Source organism: Siphateles boraxobius, unplaced genomic scaffold (assembly GCF_051911475.1).
Source record: "Siphateles boraxobius isolate OS27281-9 unplaced genomic scaffold, OSU_SipBor_1 31, whole genome shotgun sequence".
Classification (NCBI taxonomy): Eukaryota; Metazoa; Chordata; class Actinopteri; order Cypriniformes; family Leuciscidae; genus Siphateles; species Siphateles boraxobius.
Window position 1 is genome coordinate 20,582,812 of NW_027508931.1, and position 11,436 is coordinate 20,594,247.

At 39.2% G+C, this 11,436-nt stretch overlaps 2 protein-coding genes across 2 annotated transcripts; one reads left to right on the forward strand and one right to left on the reverse strand.

The window, feature by feature from the left end:
- On the reverse strand, positions 1-4,814 carry LOC143697137 (extracellular calcium-sensing receptor-like). Its single transcript, XM_077194054.1, has 6 exons — positions 4,591-4,814; positions 4,161-4,458; positions 3,149-3,982; positions 2,750-2,971; positions 1,072-1,195; positions 1-908 (listed from the first exon to the last, which is right to left on the reverse strand). Exons 1-6 carry the CDS (start codon positions 4,812-4,814, stop codon positions 13-15), a joined length of 2,598 nt encoding a protein of 865 aa, XP_077050169.1. The 3' UTR covers positions 1-12.
- A 2,779-nt stretch (positions 4,815-7,593) lies between these two features.
- LOC143697138 (extracellular calcium-sensing receptor) lies at positions 7,594-10,935 on the forward strand. Its single transcript, XM_077194056.1, has 6 exons — positions 7,594-7,793; positions 7,970-8,258; positions 8,456-9,265; positions 9,394-9,618; positions 9,821-9,944; positions 10,034-10,935. Exons 1-6 carry the CDS (start codon positions 7,594-7,596, stop codon positions 10,933-10,935), a joined length of 2,550 nt encoding a protein of 849 aa, XP_077050171.1.
- The last annotated feature ends 501 nt before the right edge of the window (positions 10,936-11,436 follow it).

Below are 11,436 nucleotides of genomic sequence, written 5' to 3' on the forward strand. Positions count from 1 at the left end.
TTTTTTGTTTTGTTATTTTTTCATCATATGTTTTTTGTCATTTCTCTCAGGTTTCAGAAGTACTATATAACACTTAGGAGCAAATATACACAGCAAGAGACCAAAGGCAGATGCCAGAATAGCAAAGACATGGACAGCAACCATATACTTTCCACGAGAGCTCACATAAACTGGAATGAATGTTATCCACACAGCAAAAAATATAAGCATGCTGAATGTTATACATTTAGCCTCATTAAAGTTGTCTGGTAGTTTTCTGCCCAAAAATGCTAACAAGAAACACAAAGAAGCAAGGAGGCCAATATATCCTAACACACACCAAAAACCATTTTCAGATCCTACGGCACATTCAACAATTATTGTTGCACTCATGAACTTGGTGTTATATGCTGCAACAGGAGGCTTAGATGTTAACCATATTATGCAAATAAGTACTTGCACAAAAGTGCATAAGATTACACTTGATCTTTGTTTAGCAGGGCCAAACCACTTCATAACATTACTGCCAGGGAGGGTGGCCCTGAATGCCATTAAAACTACTACAGTTTTTGCCAAGATGCATGAAATACAGAGAGTAAAACTGATTCCAAAGGCTGGATACCGAGTCCGGCATAACCAGTCAGTGGGCTTCCCTATAAATGTCAGACCAATCAGAAAGCATGAGCAGAGGAACAGGAGGAGAAGGAAACTTAACTCCATATTGTTTCCTCGTATGACTGGTGTTTTCCTGTACATTATAAACACACCAAGCACTACTAATGCTGCACAGGCCCCGAATGCTGAAAATGCCCATAAGATTATTCCCAAGGGCTCCTGAAAGGACAAAAACTCTAATGTTTTTGGAATGCACATGTCTCGAGCTTGGTTTGGCCATGTTTCCGTTGAACATGTCAGGCAATCATTTGAGTCTGTGGAAAAATTTGTGAAAAGGGGGAGCATAAAATGTATTTATATAATTTTTTACATGTATTGATTGATTGATTTGATTGACTATGTTTTGTATATTCATTTATTTATTATTATTACTTTTTCAAAATTCCATTAAGTGAGGAGCTGTGAAGAAATTCACACCTGTTTGATTACTGATCTCTCCATCGGCACATGGTATGCAGTCAAAGCAGCAAACTGGCTTTCCTTTTTGCCTGGCCTTCCTGGAGCCTGGCAGACAGCTTTGACTGCACAATGATTCTGGTGCCTAATGACCACAGCAGAACAAGCAGTAGAAATGTAGTCTGAACTCAATGAGAGTGCATATCACCACATACTTTCATTGCATAAAAAAATATGCAACTTGAAACCTGCAACTTACGCAACCTTATCAATAAAAAAGTATTATTTACATTTAACATATTTTGTTTTCACTTTAGTTTAGGGTACAAGTCTCACTGTTAACTAGTTGCTTATTACCATGCATATTACTAAGTTAGTAGCTGTAATTTAGTACTTATAAAGCACATAATCAGGGCCGTCGCGTCCATATAGGCGAACTAGGCAATTGCCTAGAGCGGCACTTTTGTAAGGGCGGCAAAATGTGTGACAACCAGGAATCAACAATTCACAAAATAGGTTATTTATATGATTTACCCCCACAGTGCCGGCGCGCCCCTGCTCTCACGAGTCATGACTGGGTGATGGGAAGTTCTGATCATTTTACTGACTCTCTTGAGTCATTCGAGTCATTTCGTTTATTTAAGTGGCTTTAAATGTTATACTTTTAACAGCCAAATTCCCTGATCACATCCACCTATGCAATGTTGATCATATTCTGAATTAAGAAATCATAATGCAGTAAAAAATTATTTACAGGGAACATAAATAATTACTTTACCTTCCGAGTCTTACGTTCATTTGGGTGATCCGTTCATTGCGTCACATGACATACGCAATGAACAGATCGTTCATTAATCACTGATCAGGGACTAATGCAGGATGTCAAAACTAACTAAATTATCGCTTCTGAAACGTAAGTTAAGCTTTATTTACTCTTTAGTCGTTATTTAAGGTGCTGAACCTGCAGATGATATAATGTGCTTGCGGACATTTCATTTGTGTGTGTTTTACGCACATAAGAAAGTGGTGTAAAGAGATTTGCAACAGTAATTTGAGGAGGTGAAATGTGATTATTTGGAAAAGTCCTGTCATGACTTTTTAAAGAAAAATGCCAGCAAGCATTTGCCTTCTGCATAAACTTTAATATTGTTGACATTTTGGGAACACGCGCGTTGCGCACTATTTGCGTTATATAGGCCTATGGCTTATTGGTCTTTGTGTGTTGTTGCTGGTTTTGCGTTATATGTATATGGCATATTGGTCTTTGTGTGTTGTTGCTGGTAGGCTATACGTTGCAAATAGAGGGGCGGCACAATTGTTTTTCGCCTAGAGCAGCAGAAGTGCACTCGCCGGTCCTGCACATAATGCCTTATTCTGCATGACCATATTCTACATCTCTTAATCCTACCCAATACCTAACCTTAACAACTACCTTACTAACTATTAATAAGCAGTAATTAGGAGTTTATTGAGGCAAAATTCAAAGTTAATAGTAAGTTAATTGTGAGAATTGGACACTAAACTACAGTGTGAATCAAATTATATATATAAATGTTTAGTACAAAATGAAATCAATAGTGCATTGCCAAGTAAAGTTACAAAACTGGATTTCATTAAGTTCAGCCATAATCATTGGGAAGATTTGAAGGCAAAACAAACATAGTAAACAATATCTTGTGATGAGTGGGATGGCACACACCTTCTCTCCTCTGTGCCACATAATTACTGGCTCATCTATTATTAGGTCCTTGTCTTCTTCAAGGGAGACATCATAGAATCCCACCCTCACTAGCTGAAGGGAGCCACCAGACCCTCTTTGCCAGTTCATCAGATCGTAGGATGCAATAGGATCACCGTTGTCATCAAATCTGACCTCTTCCCCTAATGTTGTGAAATGTGTTTGTTTCATGTAGTGTAGGAGCTTAGATGAAGGTTCGAAGAAAGGATGATGCAAAGCAAAAACATTCAAATGCATGGAGGGAAATATTTAGATACATAGATATTATATTTAACCGTTGCTTTAAAACTTGTACACTGCTTGATAATTCCATATCAGTGCTATAAATGCAGAGAACGTAAAATGGTGAGTAACACACACCTGCCATGGCATTATTTGGTACAGACTCCCACATGTCCCATTTTGAAAGGGGCCCTTTCCTGGGACACATGTGCTCATGTCATGTAGTGCATGTGCTATTAGATACACAGCCTTATAAACATTGTAGGACACTCTGAGTTGTGACACATCTGAATAAGGAGTGTGCACATCATCCAAACTCTCACTGTCATTGCAGGGTGGCCAGTTCTGTGCTGCTTCTCCATGTGCATGGGTGTTTAATGACCCATTCAGCCGACAAAGAAAAGTCTCTTCCCAAAACTCAGAAAGAAAATGGGACGTCTCAGCAACAGAAAAATGTACTCTTCTGAGGTAACTGCCAAGATGTGGGATATCAGCTCTCCGTATGGCAAACCCCAATGTTCCGTTTAACAGATCACCAAAATCCTCCCAGAGGACTTTTGATGTGGCCCAGGCTTCACTGGCAATCCACTGAAGATGAGTAACATTTTGGCGTCTGCACTCTTTTAGTATACTATGTAGTTCTGATTCCCCAGAGAAGTTTACTGTTACTGTAGCAGATGAGGCTTTTAAAATGTTCACAAGCTCCTCCACTGCATCTTGTGTCAGTGCAACAGGATAAAAGTGGACATAAGCAGGACAAACGTTAAATCTCTCTGACTCTTTCAGGAAAAGCTGGATGGCAAACCGAGCATAGTCTGAATCCACACCGATCACCCCGACCCATGTCCATTGAAAATAATATACAAGTTTTACCAAAGCTTTAATTTGAAATAGATCACTTGGCATTGTCCGCATGAATGCTGGAAACTCTCTCTTGTTACTGAGACAGGAACAGGATGCAAAGTAGCTCACCTAAAATATGAAAACACATTTCAGTAAGATTAAAAGTCTAATTTTAATTTTACTGGAGATCAATTAAGTAATATTAATCTATCTGTCAAACAATATATGATATCATTAAATCAATACAACATTACAGCCTTCATAACCAAGAAAGAAATGCAAAAATGAATAATGTTAAATGTTTTACCATTGGTATTTTGAATGGGCCTAGACTTCTCAGAACAGCCATGGAGACTCCTGATGCTGCATCTCCCACAATTACAGGGCTTGGCTGTTTTTGTGTGTCTTCACAGCTTTGTCCACTGCCCCTCTCTGGCTGTCCATTAACCAGGAGAAGAGACCTCTTGACAGATACAGGTATGTCATCACCACTGTCCCTGATGTGGTAGCCCAGAGATAGGTTTGGCAAAAGGTCTTGCCGCTGGTTTATTTCTCTTACAGCAAAGATCATCGTCTGCATCCACCGCAGTGCTCGAGGGGTAAAGCTGCAACAGATTTCACACACACATGTATTGAATGCATTGCATAATTGCAATATAACAAAGAAAATTAAAACAATTTCTAAACATTTAAATTGATCTACACAACAGCTATCAGATGTTGAAAGCATGACACACAATTTATACTTGGTTGGTTTAGGTTTGGTCCTGAAAGAAAATAATGATGATATAGGGCTGGAATGCAAAGGAAAAATCCCTCCCAAAACCACATCTCCCCCCTGGTAAAAGCTGTATTTATCCTCGTCTCCCTGAAATACACAGTTGTACTTGCTTTTAAGCTGACTCTGCAAACCAATACACAGCGGCCACAATGTAAGCAACATTCCATAAAGCCATGCCATAACTGACAAAGAGAAATTAATCTAATGGGTACGGCATATATAGATAACCTGCGATTGAGGGATGGATTTAACTTTTCACCTGAAGACAAGCAAACCAAAAGCATAGGCCCCTCCTGCTGTCAATCTTTAATGTGCCAAGCCCTTGTGAATTTAATCACTTCTTTTAACCAATTATAATGCACGCCTGATACACATTCAACCACGAGACAACCTTTAAACACTCAACTAAAAATGTTTAGAACGTTTGTAATCTTACATGCAATTCTGTCTGTTAATAAAGTGGTCGCATAACAACTTTAAATGTGTTATTTTCTATGTTTGTTAATTTCACCATAGCTATGCAGGTGCTTTTTTAACTATGGACTTTAAATTTCTTGGCCCACCTGAAGGACATCACTGGACCCCTGCTGGATCCCTTTCAGTTTGCTTACAGAGCAAACAGGTCTGTGGATGATGCAGTCAACATGGGACTGCATTATATCCAGCAACATCTCGACAGACCTGGGACTTATACAAGGATCCTCTTTGTGGACTTCAGTTCGGCCTTCAATACCATCATGCCTGATCTTCTCACAGCCAAACTGACCCAGCTCTCCATACCATCCTCGATCTGTCAGTGGATCTCCAGCTTCCTGACGGACCAGCAGCAGCGAGTGAGACTGGGGAAACACACATCCAGGACTCTCACCACCAGCACTGGCGCCCCTCAAGGGTGCGTTCTCTCCCCACTTCTCTTCTCCCTGTACACTAATGACTGCTCTTCTAAAGACCCCTCTCCCAAGCTCCTGAAATTTGCCGACGACACCACTGTCATCGGTCTCATCCGGAACGGTGACGAGTCTGCTTACAGACTGGAGGTTGAACAGCTGGCTGTCTGGTGCAGTTACAACAACCTTGAGCTGAACACGCACAAAACAGTGGAGATGATCGTGGACTTCAGGAGGAACAGCTCAGCACTCCCCCCACTCACCATCATGAACAGCACTGTGGAAGCAGTGGAGTCATTCAGGTTCCTGGGCACTACCATCTCTCAGGATCTGAAGTGGGACAATCACATTGACTCCATTGTAAAAAAAGCCCAGCAGAGACTGTACTTCCTTCGCCAGCTGAGGAAGTTCAACTTGCCACAGGAGCTGCTGATTCAGTTCTACTCAGCCGTCATTGAGTCTGTCTTATGCACATCCATCACTGTCTGGTTTGGTTCAGCTACCAAATCAGACATCAGGAGACTACAACGGACAGTCCGGACTGCGGAGAGGATCATTGGTGCCCCCCTGCCATCCCTCCAGGACCTGTACTCTTCCAGAGAGAGGAAGAGAGCAGGTAAAATCATCACAGACTCCACTCACCCTGGACACCACCTGTTTGAACGGTTACCGTCAAAACGGAGACTTAGATCACTGGCCACAAGAAAATCTCGGCACAGGAACAGTTTCTTCCCACAGGCCATTTCCCTTCTGAACAGTTAACACACCTCCCAAGGCATATGCCTTTAAGTGCAATACTCCCACTATTTATTGCAATATCCTACAACTCAGGTGATACTTATACTTATATTTAGATTTATTTATTATAATATTCAAAACACTGTAAATATGTTCATAATCTGTAAATCTGGAAATGTCTATTCTGACTAAACCCAACTGTGATACTTTTATTCTCATATATTTATATTTTTATTCTTTATTCTTATAATTTGTAGTATTATGTTTCATGTTTCTTGTTGTATCTGTATTTGTATATGTCCACTGGAAGCCTCAGCACCAAAACAAATTCTTTGTGTGTGCAAGCACACTTGGCAATAAAGCTCTTTCTGATAAATACTGTAAATATGTAATAATAATTTTAATAAAGGTGGATCAGACCTGTAGCATGGACACTGTAACAAACTTAAGCGTTGTTTACTCATTTTACATTTGGTATATTTACATCAGGGCCGTAATCACCATATACATTGAGGGGGACAAGTCAAGTCACCTTTATTTATATAGCGCTTTTTACAATGCAAATTGTTTCAAAGCAGCTTTACAGTTATTACAGGAAAATAATGCAACACAATTGTTTCGGCTGTACAGCAGATCTAGAAGAAAATGGCTTCATAGTCCAGCTTAAGTTAGTTCAGCGATGGTTCATTTTAGTTGTAAAAAAGTATTAATTTAGTTAATTTACACACACATATATATAAATATATGGCGAAAACAGTGATGTCATCGTCCAGCTCAGTTAAGTTTTTATATAATGGTGTCAAAGCATCTGAATTCATTTAAATAAAAAGACCAATAGCACCCCCTCCCCCCACGAAAAAAGTGCCCCCTCCCCAATGTTCAAGACATGGTTACGGCCTTGATTTACATGGTACAGTAATTATATACCATCAATTATCTGAACCGCAACATAATACAATAACATTTATATAAACTTTTAGGTCATTTGGCAGTTGCGTTTTATGATTTTATGCATAATTATCAGCAAATATTCACATATGCAACTGATTGTGAATAATTTGAATAATTAATCAGAACATGTTATTAATTTGACTGACAAGGCTAAATAAACCTTTATTGATATTGTAGTTAAATACAGTAATGTATAATATGTCTAACACAGACACTAATAATAGTTTCAGTTTGAGGCATCATGGGAAAGATCATAGTACACCCGATTCAATATAGCTCAGGAAGAAGTCATGCATAATAATATGCATGACTAACATATAAAACCGAAGGTAAGAGAAGCATCACTCTGCATTTTTTTTCTTCTCGTGGAGGTTAACAGGATAATGATTCATATTTTTGTCTCTGTATTTCACCTTTCCAGTGCAGCTGTGACTTCAAGCTGCAAACCACAGGGTGACTTTAATCTTCCAGTGTTCATGACTAGTGGAGACTTCACAATAGGAGGAATTTTTCCTTTGCATTACAGAGTAGAGCTTCCACCAACAGACTACATAAAGAGACCTTTAGCAGCACAGTGTCGAGGGTAAGGACATGTCTTATGTTTTTTTTTTAATGTCTTTCCTAACCTGTAGTTTTTAAAAATCTATTATTTACTGTTTACTTTATTTTTTTTTTCCAAAAAATAATTCTGAGAAACCTATCCATTATTTTACAAGAATTTCAACTAAGGTGTTTTTATTTATTTATTTTTTTATGCAGGTTTGATCCAAGAGCTTTCCGATGGGCTCTCACTATGAAGCTTGCTGTGAAGGAAATTAACAACAGAAAAGACCTTTTACCAAACCATACTCTGGCTTATAGTATCTTTGACTCTTGTGCCACTCCTGTAACGGCTCAGAAAGCAGTCCTGGCAGTACTGAATGGGCAGGATGTTGTTCAAAGTTTTATGTGTTCTGGAGCTAGTCCTTTATTAGGAATTATAGGGGAATCTGGATCATCACAATCCATTGTTGTCTCCAGAACTCTGGAGCCTTTCGGAATTCCCATGGTAGATGAAAAAAAAATAAAAATAAAAATTATATATATATATATATATAAATATATATATATATATATATATATATATATGTTTACCACTCTTGAGACATTTTTGTATTGTCTATATATGTTTCTGTTATATATGTACAAAGTTAGCTAACAGTTGTTGCTTTTTTCTTTCTTCTTTTTTTGTTGTTAAATTTATAGATAAGTTATTTCTCAACCTGCTCTTGTCTAAGTGATCGGAAGCAGTTCCCAACATTCTTCAGAGTGGTTCCCAATGATGATTATCAGGTCAAAGCTATTGCACAACTGTTAAAAAGGTTTGGCTGGACATGGATTGGTGTGGTCACTGAAGACCATGACTATGGCAGATTTGCTTTGCAAGGCTTAAAGCGAGAAATTGAAAATACTAACATTTGTCTGGCCTATCATGAAATGATACCTAAAGACTATACCCAGGAACAAGTCCTGAAGATTCTTAAAGTAATGAATGAATCCACAGCTAATGTGGTCGTTGTTTTTTCAGGAGAGGGGGAATTTTACCCGTTCTTAAGAGAGTTGGTGGCTCAAAATATCACAGGAATTCAGTGGATTGCAAGTGAGGCTTGGATTACAGCTTCAATTTTAGCAGAAACTTATCCATTCTTAGATGGCACAATTGGGTATGCAATACGTCAAGGACACATCCCAGGTCTCCAGGGTTACCTCGAAACAGTGACCCCAGAAAGGTACCCTTCAAACCCCCAAGTTCAGGAGCTGTGGGAGGCTCTGTATGGTTGTTCCTCCTCCACATCCAACTTGAACAGTCATTTGCCCTCCTGCACAGGGAAAGAAACTCTCCGACAAGAACACTCGGCCTACATGAACACTTCCAGCCCTCGTGTGACCTACAATGTGTATAAAGCAGTGTATGCCTTTGCTCATTCTCTACATAATCTCATTTACTGTAGGCCTGGAAATGGACCGTTTGAGAATTTATCATGTGCAAACCTCAGCAATGTGTTTCCATTGCAGGTAAAAGTATGTTTGGGTTTGATGAGAACTGGTTTTCAGACAGAATAGCAATTATATTGTATGAGATGAAGTGTCTTTCTTCTTACTAAACTGACCCCCTCTTCTTGTTGCTTTGTTATACTCCAAAGCTTCAGCATTATTTACAGGAAATCTCCTTTTCTGTTTCTGGAGAGGAAGTTAACTTTGATATCAAGGGAGATTCAATCCCATCATATGACTTGATAAACTGGCAAAAACACTCAAGTGGAGATATTCAGTTTGTAAAAGTGGGCCTCTATGATGGTGCTCAGCATTCTGGGAGAGAACTGGTTATTGAGGAACAGGCCATTATGTGGTCTAAACAACAGAACAAGGCAAGGTGTTGACTGTACACTGCACTGCCATCTATTGATCTTGTCAAATAAATGTCACTATGTGATCCTTGAGTGCCTATTAATATAAAAACATTGAGTGTATTAAGGGATTTTTTAAAAACTTGTTTATGCTTCAATGCAATTTAAATGAGTCATTGCACTTTTTTTACTTTATAATAACAATAATTGTGATATACTGTAGGTACCGGTGTCTGTATGCAGTAACGGCTGTACTCCAGGATTCAGAAAGGCTGTCCGTCGTGGGCAACCTCTGTGCTGCTTTGATTGTGTCCCATGTGATATTGGCAAGATCAGTAATCAGACAGGTGATGTATGTTTTCCTATTGAAAATAAAATATAAAGCCTCCATCATTTGATTTAGTTATTTTATTTTATTTCTTCTTTTTTTATATAGATTCAATAGATTGTCTGTCATGCCCTGAAGATTATTGGTCAAATGAAAATGGAACAGTGTGTGTCCTGAAGGTAGTTGAGTTTCTCTCCCATGATGCAATGGGAATCAGCCTAACTGTGATAGCTATAGTGGGAGCCTTTCTGACTGTCACAGTGCTGGGGATATTTCTGTACAACAAAGGAACCCCTATAGTCCGTGTGAATAACTCAGAACTCAGTTTCTTCATCTTGTTATCACTGACTCTATGTTTTTTATGCGCTTTGGTGTTTATTGGGGAACCCACATCCTGGTCCTGCATGCTACGACACACTTCCTTCAGCATCACCTTCTCCCTCTGCATATCCTGCATCCTGGGCAAAACTTTAGTGGTGCTGGCAGCTTTTACAGCTACCAGACCAGGAAACAATATAATGAAATGGTTGGGCCCAATACAGCAGAGAATCATAATCTTCTGCTGCACTCTAGTTCAGGTGGTCATATGTACTGTCTGGCTTGTAGCGTCCCCACCTTTCCCCTATAGAAACACTAAATATCAACAGTCCAAGATCATCCTGGATTGCAGTGTGGGCTCTGATCTGGCCTTCTGGTGTGTGTTGGGATACATAGGCCTTTTGGCTTGTGTCTGCTTTTTTCTGGCATTTTTAGCACGGAAGTTACCAGGCAATTTTAATGAGGCCAAATACATCACCTTCAGCATGCTTATATTTTGTGCAGTGTGGCTGGCATTTGTACCTGCATATGTCAGTTCGCCTGGTAAATTTACAACTGCTGTGGAAATTTTTGCTATTTTAGCTTCTAGTTTTGGCCTGCTCCTCTGCTTATTTGCCCCCAAATGTTACATTATTTTATTAAAGCCTGAAAAGAACACTAAGCAACATTTAATGGGAAAAGTTACTAAATGAAACGTCTTGGTTACGTATGTACTGAGTAGTGGAACGGAGACATTACGTCGGATGACGACGAATGGGGTTTCGCCATTCGTCGTCATCCGACGTAACTCGGAGTGACAGCGAAAGGGAGCCATTTTGTCTTATTGTATGGATACAATTTTTGTGACAACATCTGTAATACAACAGATTTCAGGAAGATATATTAACCCTCTGGGGCATGATAGTCTCGCTTTTTTTCTTATCAGTGCAAAAGAAACTCAAAATACTCTGTTGATTTTGATCTTACATATTAAAGGGATAGTTCGGCCAAAAATGATATTTAACCCATGCATTACTCACCCTCAAGCCGTTCGAGATGCATATGTCAATCTTGTTTCAGACGAACACATTTTCAGTTATTTTAGAAAATGTCTTAGACCCTTCAGTGGATATAATGTGAAGCAATGGGGTCCACCTCCTTCAAGTCCCAAAATGTGCATACATCCTTCACAAAAGTAATCCATCCGGCTCCAG

Excerpts from the sequence above, each read along its gene's own strand:
- LOC143697137 (XM_077194054.1), bottom strand. The coding sequence starts at position 4,814 with ATGGCATGGCTTTATGGAATGTTGCTTACATTGTGGCCGCTGTGTATT. Across the intron at positions 3,983-4,160 it reads GCCCATTCAAAATACCAATG|GTGAGCTACTTTGCATCCTG; the intron begins GTAAAACATTTA and ends TTCATATTTTAG. Across the intron at positions 2,972-3,148 it reads ACCAAATAATGCCATGGCAG|CTCCTACACTACATGAAACA; the intron begins GTGTGTGTTACT and ends CCTTCATCTAAG.
- LOC143697138 (XM_077194056.1), top strand. The coding sequence starts at position 7,594 with ATGATTCATATTTTTGTCTCTGTATTTCACCTTTCCAGTGCAGCTGTG. Across the intron at positions 7,794-7,969 it reads TTAGCAGCACAGTGTCGAGG|GTTTGATCCAAGAGCTTTCC; the intron begins GTAAGGACATGT and ends TTTTTTATGCAG. Across the intron at positions 8,259-8,455 it reads AGCCTTTCGGAATTCCCATG|ATAAGTTATTTCTCAACCTG; the intron begins GTAGATGAAAAA and ends TTAAATTTATAG.